Below are 14,556 nucleotides of genomic sequence, written 5' to 3' on the forward strand. Positions count from 1 at the left end.
AGTCTGGGGCTGTTCTCACACATGCCCGCCACACCTGGGATGTCGGAGAGCTATCAATGCCACAATTACTTGCTCTCTTTCTCCATTTGAGATAGAAACAGTTAGTTTCTCTTGTTTACTTGTAGTAAGGAGAGCCCGTGTGTCAGTTTTTGCTTTATTGATATGGCTTTATATATATGGCCACTTTATTCAATCACTTTGAAGTGAGTTAACTTCCCAATGAGTAGATTCTGGAGGAGGGGAAGTTCCTTGTGGTTTCTCTGCAACATAGTCACAGATGGACCAGACATTAAAGTTATCCCATAAATGAGAGTTTCAATTAAAAATAACTTATGGAGGGAGGAAGAGAGAGAGTGAGAAATTGATTTCCATTTGCTGGTTCACTCCCCAAGTGCCCACAACAGCTGGGGCAGGGCCAGTGCTGAAGCCAGGAGCCAGGAAGTCAGTCCAGGTCTCCTATGTGGGTAGCAGGGATCCAACTACTTGGTCTACCTGTGCTTCTTCCCAGGGTCTACATTAACAGGAAGATGGAATTGGGAACACAGCCAGGACTTGAACCAAGTCTGATGTGGGATGTGGGTATCCCAAGCAGCGTACTAACAGCTACACCCAACACCCATCCTGAATTTTCATTTTAAATATAAATGGCATCCAAATGTACCTATGTGGGTTCCCGCCTACGCATACAAGTAGTCTTCAGGCATCTGAGAGTAGCAACAATCTTTATCCTTTGCATGGAGGAAAGACAGAACTCAGCAAACAGGAGCACAAACAAAAAGTGCTTGATCTATTTTGATATTTGACAAGCACAACCCTTTTAAAGCCATGAAGTAAAACCAAACTACCCAGTGAAAGTTAGTGAAGTAAAAAATCTGTGCGAAAATCATATTGTGTCAACTGCCTGCTGCAAGTCCACTCTTCACTGCCAGACTCCCTGTGCCATCCCACCGCATGTGGAGTAGCCTCTTGGCCATGGGATGCCCTTGGCTAGCTGCCAGCTTCGCCATACTCCCTCTTTCCACACTGCTCCACCTGTGAGAGGATCCTAGCTCTTTCAGCAGAGTCTGTTTGCTTAGGCTGTACATCAGGTTTTTTGTCTCCCACACCTGCACCCATGCCTGCCGCCATGGGGTAAGGAACTTGGTCATTAAAGGGGCATTCTCTGTTTTCTATGTACCATTCCATGTCCTTTTGCCACATGCCCAGAACAGTTTTTGCAAAGCCAAACTGGATTCTTCTGTTCAGATCATATCATTTCATTCAGGATTCCTACCACCTGCATGCTTTTCTATTTGCCTTTTATCCTCTGACTTATTGCACATTTATTATTGCACAAACTGGCCTTTCAGTAACAGTCTGAGTTGCCTCTGTGGCTGACTTGCCTTGCTTGTCATTGTCTCAGTGTTTTGTGTCTTCCCCTGAATGTCAATTCCCACCTATTGACTGATTCATCTCAATTAAAGTAAGATTATCCAGCTAAATAATGGGGGGAAACCCTCCCCACTGCATGAGAAGGAACAAAATATGGACCCTTACAGGGATATTTTACTCCACAAAGTTTGAGTTTGATGGTTCTTTGAAAGGTAGATTCTAATGTGTTGTAAAGAATTTGCAAATGAAATCATGACATTAGTAGTGACAAGGAATCAAAAAAGAGCATGGCTTCCACCCTCTGTCAAATTGAGAGAACAGCAGCAGCAAGTATGAGTATAAGCTTTAATAAACAGCCTCATCCACATTTGTCTTTCAGAATGACATGCAGAAATAATCATGAATAGTGGAGTAAATTTCCATCAGAGGAGGAACTAGGCAGTGGAACTATCACTACACCAAAATAAGGGTCACGAATGAGCAGGACACAACTCAGATGTGGCGGGCACTTTACTTAACCTTTCAATGTTAATTTCCCCCAGATGAAAACAGAAGGTGTATCTAACCCCATGGATCAACAGTAAAATAAGACAGAGGTGAAAAATCAGGATAATATATAATTGGGATGGTCCTATTACTCCCTTAATTCTAGAAACTGCCATTTTCAGTTTAATGTCCTTTTTAACCTCAAGATTTCAAAGTATTTAATAGGAAATATAACATAAGCCTAAATGATTGTGAATCAGTAATGAAATAATTAACATGGAAAAGCGCACGAGGGTCCTTTTCAGCAATCACTAGAACTAATAACACAGAAAGAGTATGTAGGCTTTGGGTTCACTCTAAAGGAGCTTTGCAAACTAGTACAAAAATTAATCAGCCCCACAAATATATTTCTTCATTCTCCTAAGCTTTATTCACAGTAAAAGGAATTTATGAATTCCAAGAATAATTTATTTATCTCATTTATTGCCTAATTGTGTACAGGAAGCTGAATAACATTAAAAAAATAATTCAATGTGGATAGTCAAGGTCAATTTAGCAAAGCAAGATGAACCTGACCCAACAGCTGTGGGCTTTACACTTGGGGGCCCAGATTATTCAATGCCACTGAGGGTGGGAGGAGCAGATAGGAAGAGAAGAGAGTTGAGGATCCATTTCTCATAAAGTGTGCATCACTCAATTTTTTTCCCTCAATCATTCATTATTAAATAAATGGACATTATATTCCACTTATAACTAATTAATTTTAGATTTTTAAAAACTTGGCTGGTTTTATGCTCTCCTGTGTTAAATGGATACAATTTTAAAAATGAATATATTTTTGTTGCTTACAAAATCAATTTTTTTTAATTTAAAAATTAACATTTGCATCTTTAGGATGGTATTCTGTTTTATTTTAAGTGTGCTGTGATTGGGCTCAGCAGTTCCTAAAAGTGCTAAAAGCAAAGTGGTGAGATAAGCTCCAAACTTAATGGTTGTGGGGTCCTTAAAAAGCAATAGTGTGTTTTTATGGAGTCACACAGTGTGAGAAACCAAAGAAGTTCTGCTTTCGCTGCCTGTTTCTCACTTCAGAGTAAGAAAGGAAGCTTAGGTAGGTAGGGGTAGAGAACTCACAGGGTTTCACAGATGAAAGCAAATGCTTGGAAGTGGAGTTAAAACCCAGTGTACAGTGAACTGTTAGTGATAACTGATGCCAGCTCTAATCCATCCTCAAAGTGGAATATGAACCCTTCAAAGCTAACATTTGCCAGCTTGCCAAGGGCAGGGTTCTGTATGCTAGGCAGCAGAGCTAGAAACTGTTAGTGCATCTTGCTCAGAATTCATGGTCACATATATTGATTTGTCACACGCATCTAGGGAGAGGCAGATTTTGAAGATGGAAGGTACTTCACAACTTGAGAAATTCAGAGCCATTCAGGGTGAAACAAATTTCTTGCTTGCAGGATTTCTCCAAGCCTTTACTATTTTAATGTGCATGGGGATAATTCCTGAATTACTGGCCCTGAGAAGTCTTTTTGCAGAGAGAGCTATTAGACTATAGCTAGATACTTATATTCCATGGGGCACACTTTGGGAAGTTCCAAGATAAAATATTATTATCCCTGGTTTACAGATTAGGGAGTTGAAGCCCATAGAAGATTACGTGCTAGACAGATGATGGTGGACAACTCAGGTCTCCAGCTTTCTGGTACCCACTCTTCCCAAGGGTCAGTCCGAAATCTGAGAAGATGAACTGTAGCTAGAGTTCATAACATGCATACTCTGGAAGGTCTCTTAAAAGAAATGCTTCGAAAAGCACTTTACACACCCTCTTGCTTTTCTGGCTCATCGGAGACACAGAAACCCTCCCAAATCAAGGTTACCTGATACAAAGGCATGCAGATGCTATCAATCCATTCCAATTGCAAACGAGGCAGCTCATCTTTCCGGTTCCGATCAAAAATAGCCTAGAATGGGGGACAGAAAGTAGTGTTACTGCATTGGAATATTTTACAGGTGCTTTGTCAAATACTTTAGCCCAACTTTTACCAACTGAACACATCAAAAATCACAATCAATCTTTACACATACTTTCATTTCCTTTATCTGTGATGAGAAATAAAGTATTTTCCCTCTTTTTTATGAGATTTGTAAATGAATGTATTGGAACTTTACAGCATGTCACTCCTTGGGGCCAAAATCTGTCTTCAGATATAAGTAGCTGCTACTAAACCAAGTCATCAGGTCACTGGGAATTGGGAACAAGTCAAGGAGATGGGGATGTGTTTTATTACCATAAAAATAATGCAGGCTCTTATTTCTATTGTGAGAGGGTGTGACAGATTGAAAAAATATTCTTAAAAGCAATTTTATTTTAAATAGAAACCATTTATATTACTTTTTCAGGGTGAAATGTTGGTGTGACAATTATATGTATTTTTTCAATAAGGTTCTATCATTAATAGACTTCTAAATATTTATCTATCATTGGGGGGGGGCAGAGGAGGACACCCATCCATCTCATTCCCAGTTTAAACTTTATGATGGTATAATAATTGACATGGTGTAGTATGTTTTTGAGAAAAATAAGTGAGATATTTCTGTTGGGCAAACTGGACAAGGGAAATGAACAGAATTCAAGAGTTAAAATGGATTCCTTGAAGAAACACTTGACAATTCTACTCCAGTGAGAATGTCCCTTCCTTTGTGCTTAAGGAGTACGATCAGGACCTAAGAAGGCACCATGTGCCCTTATTGATAGAGAAGACTGCATTGCCTGGTTATCACATGCCCTGGCATCTTAGAGTAGGTTTTGTCTTTACTACAAATAAAATGTGGCATTCACACCATCTTGGTGACTTTATTGGTCAAGTAGACAGGGTCAAGCAATCCCTTTGGTCCAAATCTGCATCCTTCAGATTTATGAATGAGAGTAGGGCAGAAAGCACAAGCTGCCAAACTGGTGGACACTATCTCCAAATTAGGGTGAAGGTCTCTGACCCCCGCAGCCTCTGTTGTATCCTTGTGTTGAAATGTGAAATGCAAAAGAAGGCTGGAATTCAGAGAAGACAGTGGAGTGTGCTGAAGAAAGGAATAGTTCCTGTGAACTACATGGGTCTTGGTCCAAAAAATTATTTTAACAAGTTTAATTCTGTTTTATTTTCTCTATATCTCTCTATGCTATCTGAAATGTTTCGATTTATTTAACTGTCCTGTGTCTGGTGGTTATTATTCAGTTACTTCCTTTTAAAAAATCAGTTGTTTCTAGTATACTCTCAGAGTTGTTGTAACCATCACCATAATCAATTTTAGAGCATTTAAAAATAATTTGAAAGGCAAAATGAGAGAGCACACATGCATGAGAGAATTATCTTCCACCTGCTGGTTCATTCCCCAGATGATAGCAGCCAAGTCTGGACCATGTGGAAGCTTGAGTCAGGAACTCCTTCTGGGTCTACCGCATGGGTGGCAGAGACCCAGGTATTTGGGCTGTCATGTGTCGCATTCCCAGGCACATTAGCAGGAAGCTGGGTTAAAAATGTGGAGAAGCTGGGACTTGAACAAGCATTCTGATATGGGATGCCAATGTCACAGGAGGTAGCTTAATACAAGCACCACAATGCTGCCCCTTGAACATATTTATCACCCCCAAACAAAGCTCAAACCAGTAGTAGTCACCTTCATTTTGCTCCAAATTCCCATCCTTAAGCAGCCACTAATCTACTTTCCATCTCAAAGGATTGCCTCTTCTGTACTTTTTGTATAAATGGAGTTATATAATATGGGATCTTTTTCACTTAGCCTAATGCTTTCAAGATTTACCTTAACCATGTAGCATCTATTAACTTTCTAATGTTTTTTATTGCCAAGTGCTATTTCATCATATTGATATATCAAATTTCATTTATTTATTCATCAATTAATTGACTTTTGATATTCATTTTAACCACTTTTTTTTTTAAAGATTTCATTTATTTATTTGACAGGTAGAGTTACAGATAGCGAGAGGGAGAGACAGAAAGGAAGGTCTTCCATCCGCTCCCCAAATGGCCACAATGACCAGAGCTGGGCCAATCTGAAGGCAGAATCCAGGAGCTTCTTCTGGGTCTCCCATATGGGAGCAGGGGCCCAAGGACTTGGGCCATCTTCCACTGCTTTTCCTAGGCCATAGTAGAGAGCTGGATTGGAAGTGGAGTAGCTGGGACTAGAACCAGTGCCCATATGGGATGGCGGCGCCACAGGCAGAGGGTTAACCTACTGTGCCACAGTGCCAGCCCCTCCACTTTTTGGTTAATATGAATATTGCTGCATTGAACATTCACATACAAGTTTTTGTATGCATATATGTTTTGATTTCTTCTGGGGATATACATATATGCCTAGAGGTAGAATTTCTGGGTCATATCATAACTCTTTGTTTAAATTTTTGAGGAATTGCTCAACTGTTTTTTGAAACATTTGCACCAATTTACATTTCTCTCAGCAATGTATTAAGTTCCAATTTCTCCACAGCACCACCAACACTTGTCATCATCTGTGTCTTAGTGAGTGTAAAGTAGTATCTCACTGTGGTTTCAATTTACATTTCCTGGTGACTAATGATCTTGAGAATCTTTTTATGTGCTTATTGATCATTTATATATCTTCTTTAGATAGAGCTATTCAGATTCTTTAACCATTTGACTTATTTATGCATTTTAAAAATGATTTACTTATTTTAAAAAAGAGAGAGAGAGGGAGAGACAGAGAGAGCTTTCTTTCATTCTCTAGTTCACTCCCCAGATGACTGCAATGGCCATCAGTGGGACAGGCAGAAGCTAGGAGCTTCATCCAGGTCTCCCCTGTGGGTGGTGGGGGCCCAGACACTTGAGCCATCTTCCGCTGCTTTTTCCAGGCCATTAGCAGGGAGATGGATCAGAAGTGGAGCATCCAGGACATGAAGTGGCCCCATATGGCCCCATAGACAGTGGCTTTACCTGCTATACCCAATGCTGGCTGGCCCCAATTAATTTGCCTGTTGTTGGATTACAAGAGTTCTTTTTACAGTCTTGATACTAGGCCCCTCAGAGATATATTATTGGCAAATAATTTCTCCACTCTGTGTGCTGTCGTTTCACTTTTTTTTTTTTTTTTTTGACAGGCAGAGTGGACAGTGAGAGAGACAGAGAGAAAGGTCTTCCTTTTTCCATTGATTCGCCCCCCAATGGCCGCTGCGGCCGGCGCATCGCGCTGATCCGAAGCCAGGAGCCAGGTGCTTCTCCTAGTCTCCCATGGGGTGCAGGGCCCAAGGACTTGGGCCATCCTCCACTGCCTTCCCGGGCCATAGCAGAGAGCTGGCCTGGAAGAGGGGCAACCGGGACAGAATCCGGCGCCCCCACTGAGACTAGAACCTGATGTGTCGGCGCCGCAGGCGGAGGATTAGCCTATTGAGCAGCGGCGCCTGCATCATTTCACTTCCATGACAGTGTCCTTTGATGTACAAATTTCTAATTCTGATTATGTCCAATTTAATTTTGATAAAGTCTAATTCAATATCTCTGAGTCACTTTATCTTTTATTTCTTGTGCTTATGGCATTATATCTAAGGCACTGTGGCTAAATCAAACCCAGAAGATTTATACCTTGATTTCTAAGAGTTTTATAGTTTCAGTTCTTGCATTTCGGTATCTGATACATTTTGAGTTAATTTTGGGTGTCATGGTGGTAAGAGGTAGGGGGCCAATTTTATTCTTTTGCCTGTGGATATCCAGTTGTCCGTGTATCATTTGTTGAAGAAACTTCCCTCCCTCCACATTGAATTGTCTTGATACCCATGTTGAAAATCAGTTCACAATAAATGGAAGGATTTATTCCTGGACTAGTCACTTCTTTACTTTTGACAAGAGAAAAATGAGGGGTGAGGCTCTATATCCTGCTGTGCTCCCCTTTGTCCACAATTTGCACCTTGAAATTGAGTATTAGTAAGCATTTATTTAATGTCTATATTTCCCACCAGTTGACAAGGTCCTTGAGGGCAAGGAGACTGCTGTCTTGCTCATCACTGGATACAATGCCTAGCTTTGTGCTTGGCACATGGAGGTTCTCAAGCGCATTTGATGAACTGACTCATTGCTTCTGGTATTAACCCTCTGGCTGTGGCCCAGATTAGCCTCCGTCTTCATAAAACCACTCTGATGGCTTCCAGGACCATGACACCCGAGGGAGCAACAGGACAATTTTCTTCCTAATTATCAGGGGCAGGTAGACACTGTAGGTGTCATCTCTGGGCGCACACTTTTCCAGACATTTCTGGAAAAAGACTTGTGAAAGATAACCTTGCCACAGCAGCCAGGCCTCTCCTGAGGAGAGTGCCGTCAGCTGTGCTAAGTAGTCTTTTGTGAAGAGAGAGCATCATTTAGAGTTATGCTTCCACCACAGAATTAATATCATTTATGTCTTCAGAAAATGCCTTACCTGGGCCTACAGATAAAGGCTCTTTAGTGCTGCACCACTGCACCTGCCAGCTCGCTGACGCCGGCAATTTACTCATTTTTTTTTTTCCATTTAATTAAATGACCTGTGGTATTGCTGTATTATAAACCCTTCAGAGTATGCCTCTGAGATGGCTTTTAAAAGGAAGGGGTAAGCTTCTATTTGAAAGCAAATATACAGCTGAGGGAAACTTGGGTTTAGTAGGTCTTACACTTGAACTCCATGTATCACAATCTGGTGTCTTTTTTTATAACTAAACTTGGTAAACATCAAAAAAAAAAAAAAGAGGATGTTTTAAAAACTGTATATATAGATATTTCTTTGAAAACTTAAATACGTGGTTTGTGTTTCAACCTATGCTGTATTCTGACCTTTTTCAGGTAAGCAACTGGTTAACAGTCAAAATGGAGGCTAGCATTGTGGCGCAACAATTTAAGCTGCTTGCAATGCTGGCATGCCATACTGAAGTGCCAGTTTGAATCCTGGCTGTACTACTTCTGATCCAGCTCTCTGCCAATGTGCATGGACAAGCCGAAACCAGGAGCAAGGAGCTTCATTAGGGTCTTCTATGTGGTTGGCAGGGGCCCAAACACTTGGGCCATCTTCGCTGCATTCCCAAGGATGTTAGTAGGGAGCTGGGTCAGATGTGGAGCAGCTGGTACACAAACAGGTGCCTACAGGGGATGCTGGCATCCCAGGTGTCAGCTTTACTTGGTATACCACACACTGGCCCCTTTGCTTTGATTTTTAAATGTCAGCAAAGAAGAACAGCTTAAACCCTGAAGATCTTTCAAATACTTCCAAATATTTAAGACACCATTGGTTGGAATCCTCATGAACAAACATGGTCGACAACTGACATATTCCTTGAGTCTTATTGATGCTGTGCTAGGTTTTAAATACGTTGCCCCACTCTCAGAGTCATTGTACTATATAATTTGAGCTGATTATTCATTAGGAATGAAGGGGCTACCTCTCCTTGAGGGTGGGGACCGAGGAACTGAACATCTTCATGTGTAAACACAGCATCAGCCTGAGCCCACAGCAAACACTGTCAAATCGCCGCTGAGCGGATGATAGAGAGCAGCCTGATCACTGGAACCTCATTCCCCACTGGAAACTTCTCAGTTTCCAAACAAAGGGCAGAAACAGATGTGCTTTAGGGGTTTTGAAAAGTTCGAAATTGGAAAATAAAATCAGCCCTTCAACACTAGACAGCTTGCCTTATTATTTATTTATTTTTTTGCTGTATTTCTATTCCAAAGTAGGCACACAGGAGATGCTAGCAATGGACTCTGAATTATTCAAATTCCACTTTGCACATCCTCCCCTGTGCCTACTCATTCCACTGTGGGTGCTCAGTAAATGCTTATTAAGTAGCTCACCACTCTTAATCAGAAACCTGGGAATAAGAGTGTTTAGCATTTATGTTTAATTAAAGTTCTAAGCTTCCAGGAGGGTGCTTCCTTAAATCCATTCTCAGTCTTTGGCATATTCAATTTGTTATTTGGAGTTATTTTTGAAAATGTCATTCAAAAGGGTAAATACATGATAATAAAAGGATGAACTTACTGAAGGGGTGAGTTTGAGTTCTGATCTTTCCCGATCTCCTTGTTCAAAGAACTCACTGGTTACAAGTTCAGCCACCTGAAACATATAAATATTTTATCAGGAGACTCAGTAGTTATTATTGGCTGATGTATAACGTGATTATCTTCAACACAGATAATCATTTACAAAGTTTATGAGGACTATATTAACCTTTTGTGTTTGAAGGTATTACAGAATTTAATCAATGAAACTGATTTCCTTTTAATCAAGATAATTTGTGCAATGTATTTTTAGGTATATGCCAATGGGTGATTTCCCACAGTACAGCTACCCTATTCAGGATGAGGCATTGGATTGCCACTTTCAAAGTAAGAAAAGTTCTTATACAGAGAAATGCAGCAATTAATAAGAATTTATATTGTTATAATATTATATGATTAATGATAATTTTGCCCACCTTTGGGTTTTTTTTTTCTTACATTTTTTACTTTGCTGTGATGTAGGCAGCACAGTAGCCAGCAAAGATGAGCTAAGGATTGCTAGCATCTGTGCTGCAGCCTTGCCTGCTCCACGGCCCCACATGTTCTACCCAAATCCCACCCTCCTTCCGTATAGACTGCAGCTGCAGGGTTTTGCTACTTGAGGATTGGTGGTTAAAAATATCCAGTATAGCTCTTAAATGCATACCTGTGATGATATTTAGTTCATTATAATGCCATTTTAATAAGACTACTATGGCCAACACTTTCACTCCCAGCATGCACCTGATGTCACGACACTTTCAAGATTTCCAAAAAAGGGCAAGGAAATGGGTGGTAGTCCAGCCTCACCCCAAACCCTACCACCTTTGAATATTAAATTAAGCCTCACCCCGGACATTACACCCAGAACATAGAAAAGGATGGCCCTTGAGCCCTATTCAACTGGGCCAAATCTAGCTAGGGACTACCCCATTACAGTCATATACTTTAATCTTAGCTTGGCTTCATCTTGCCATCACAAAAACTCCTTAATTTCCTCCTTACAAATGTTTGTGTGTAGAAAGGTTAACCTCAGGGCACGCCCCCTGCGTCCTCCTGCAGCAAGCAATCAAGAGGCAGGACACATGCTAGATCCACTGTTCACACAAGACTTTCATAGCACTTCAAGATACAGTTTGAAGAATGTGATTTGGTCTTTGGATTGCCTGAATCTATATACAAAGCCATTGATTTATGTCAGGCTCTAGTTAGTATAAGCACAATGAAATGGTTGTCTACCCCAAACCATGGAGATAAACCCTATTTTCCAACTTTTCATCCAGTAGTGTGAATGATCAGCAGAAACTGATCACAGACAAACTAAAGAGATTTTTTTCCCCCAGTGCATAATTCTCAGGATAGCTTGTGATAAGTAACATGATAGAACAGATAGATGTTGAAAAGGTATTTTCAATGATACTGTAGTTCACATCTAGGTAATTTCTGAGATGAACTAGTAGGATTTACAAACTATTGGAAGAACAGAAAAAACCCAGACAACCTGAGAGCAAGATGATGTGGATCCCTAAACTAGTTTTTACTTTTGCTATTCTAGACTGTAAGGAAGATAAATTCTTAAATATGAAAAAGGTGAGATGAGTTTAATTTTGGTCAAGTGCATAGAATCAAGATAATTAAGTGTAGCTCTCAAGAGATTTTATCAACCATGGATCATAAATAAGATTTGAACACAACATCAAACTCTCTTTCTCCCCACCACACACACATATCCGAGAAGAGGAAGTATGCAGCTATTAAAAAGAAAGGAATATCCAGTAAGTTCAAATTTCTAACATTTCTAATAAGAAGCACGACTACCTTTCAAGAATTCAACCACATAAAACTCATTGCAACTGCTCAAAAATCAACGTCTCCCCATGTCTGTCTATAATCACTGGTATATGTGCCCTTCTTTCAGGACTTGATTTTCTTCTCTCCAGTCTGTGCCACTCTGGGCTTCTTCCTCTAGCCTTCCTTTAAAGAAGAAATGGCCCCCTAAGGGTATAACCCTGCTTATTCCATTCCCAGAGCTCTCAGACTGCTCTAAAGCTGCTGCTTCTGCGTTAAAGAATAAAAGTGTGCACATCAGGCACCTGGAGGTGGGAGCCCTGTGTAGGTCTATAGCCTCTGGAAAGCAAAGAAATTAAACAAAATCTCATCCTTGCTCTTTCTAAAGTGGTTCTGGGTATCTCCCCTGTGCTTCTTTCACAGTTTAACTTGTACCACTGTTTTGCTTGTACTTAAAAATCCAATCAGGAACATTAAGTGGCTCCTGATGGAATTTTTCATTAAAGAAAGAAATTGAGATGCTAATGAGGCCTTGAGGGATCACTGGGGAAACCCACATGCTCAGAGCCATGATTGTGAGGAAGGAAAAGTGGAATAGATCCTGGGAAAAAGAACATTTTAAAAGGGAGTTAAAAAAAAATCCAGGAAATTGAAATGTTATTATATTTTTTAAAAAGTGTTCTGATGTTTTGACCTAATGTTTCCCAAATCAAAAAGTGAATATAGTTTTAAAAGTATCAACCTATTCAGTTTGGAGACAAGCAAAGATGATAACTCTAGCACAGAAGTGTGACAAGATTTCTGATGGAAACATATGCAAAAACATGTTTTATTTCTTGAAATCTATCATTTTTGCACTTATCAGCAGAACTTCAAATTCTAAAAATAAAATTTTGTCTATACCAGTGACCAAGACAAGCAGCTATTGGGCCTCCCAAGTTGGTTTAAAATATCCATGCAGAAATTCTTTTTCCTTCTAAACACTTGACCCTGTCCCTTTCCTGTACCAAGTGAGCTCCTGCTCCTTTAGTTCCTGACACGTGTTTCACTGGGATTTCTGGAGCCTCTGGCACACCATACCTCACCCCACTCCCTTTCTAGTCTTCTCTATTTGTGGCCCAAGCCTCATCACTTCTTGTAACTCTCCACCCCTTTACCTAGTTTCTCTTCCTCCCATCATAGCAGCCACTCCAGTATTATTACACTTTCCCCCAGCACCTGAAGAGTCATGTGCCTCTTCCCTCCATCCATGCTCTCTCCACTTGTGTAATAAGGGAGGCCTCCCAACACGGGAGAAGGGAAGGGCGGACAGATATGTAAAGGAAAGCTACCCAACTACACACATTCTTCATAGTTACCCTGCTTTATGTGACTTCATACATGTCACACTGAAATTAACACCAAAGCACAAATGAAGGAGGGCTCTACAGAAACAGTTCCTGATGTAAGCAAGAAACAAACTTTAATTTGTGTTAAGCAACTGAAATTTCAGAATATATCTGTTGCTACTGCAAAACCCCTCTTAACCTTGATTGACACAAAAATTGTCATCAAAAAAGAATTGAGGTGCTACTGTTAAACAAAAAGAAAGTAAAAGATCTTAAAATATGTGGTATCAGCTTGGGGGCCAGTTATCAGGCAGAGATAGAAAGATTAGAATTCACATCACACAGTGGCAAAATATTCTTTACCATTATCACATAAATAAAGTTAATTTTTTAATTGACTTATAGTCTCCAGAGAAAAGACTGGAAAACAAAATGTTAGAAGCATGCAATGGATGCCAATGACCGTTTTGCTAGGTATTATTAGAAGAAAGCTCAGGAAAGCATAGGAATGGAAGAGAATTGAACAGTTCACAAATTCAGGGTCTTGCAGAGATGGAAGATGAACCTGCTTCTCAACTCTAAACCATGAAAATGAAAATCGAGAGGTGTTCTGAGTGACAAAGGTCAATAGACTCAGCACTGCAATAACTATCAGAAATTTATGGCCAGCATACATTTACAGTAGTGGACAATTGAGTGGACAGTGGGCATTCAGCCTAGCAATTAAGGTATCTCCATCCTTCCTGGAGTGCCTGAATTTGATAATCGGCTTGGACTCTTGACTCTAGCTTCCTCCCAGGGTAGACATTGGGAGGCAGTAGTGATGGCTCAAGTCACTGGTTTCCTGCCACCCTCAAGGGAGACCTGGATTTTGTTCCTAGCTCCTGGCTTTGGTCCAGTTCTGGCTGTTGCAGGCATTTGTGGAGTGAATCAGAAGATGGTCTGTCTATCTCTTCCATAAATAAATAAATAAACAAAACAAAACAAAACAAAAACCAGAAACCTAGTGAGGTGGTTTGTATGTATATCCTTCTTCTTTTATTTTTTAAAGACTTCTTTTAAATTTATTTGAGAGGTAGAGTTACAGACAATGAGAGGGAGAGGAGACAGAGAGAGGTCTTCCATCTGTTGGTTCACCCCCCAAATGGCTGCAATGGCCAGAGCTGCACCGATCCGAAGCCAGGAGCCAGAAACTTCTTCTGGGTCTCCCACATGGGTGGCAGGGGATCAAGCACTTGGGACATCTGCTGCTGCTTTCCTAGATGCATTAGCAGGCAGCTGGATTGGAAGTGGAGTAGCTGGGACTATAACCAATGCTCATATGGGATGCTGGCATTGCAGTCAGTAGCTTTACCCACTATGCCATAGTGCTGTTCCCAATAAATAAATCTTAAAAAAAGAAATATAGATAATTTAAGATGCTTATACAGAAAAGAACTATGGATGTGTTTATTGGCAAATGGAAATGACTAGAATCAAAGACACAGGGAGATGACTAAATGTTCAAGAGAGTTTCAGTGCTAAAGAAACAAGGAGCCCATGAT

At 40.4% G+C, this 14,556-nt stretch overlaps 1 protein-coding gene across 1 annotated transcript in view; it reads right to left on the reverse strand.

Moving 5' to 3' along the window:
* Positions 1-14,556, reverse strand: part of PDE11A (phosphodiesterase 11A) — a 448,382-nt gene that overhangs the window by 33,418 nt on the left and 400,408 nt on the right. Inside the window, exons 18-19 of the mRNA XM_062196428.1 lie at positions 9,898-9,972; positions 3,738-3,821 (exon numbers count right to left, since the gene is read on the reverse strand). Of these exons, the coding sequence (XP_062052412.1) occupies positions 3,738-3,821; positions 9,898-9,972 (159 nt within the window). The remainder of the gene's footprint in view (positions 1-3,737; positions 3,822-9,897; positions 9,973-14,556) is intronic.

The sequence above is a fragment of the Lepus europaeus genome, chromosome 1 (assembly GCF_033115175.1).
Source record: "Lepus europaeus isolate LE1 chromosome 1, mLepTim1.pri, whole genome shotgun sequence".
Taxonomy (NCBI): domain Eukaryota; kingdom Metazoa; phylum Chordata; class Mammalia; order Lagomorpha; family Leporidae; genus Lepus; species Lepus europaeus.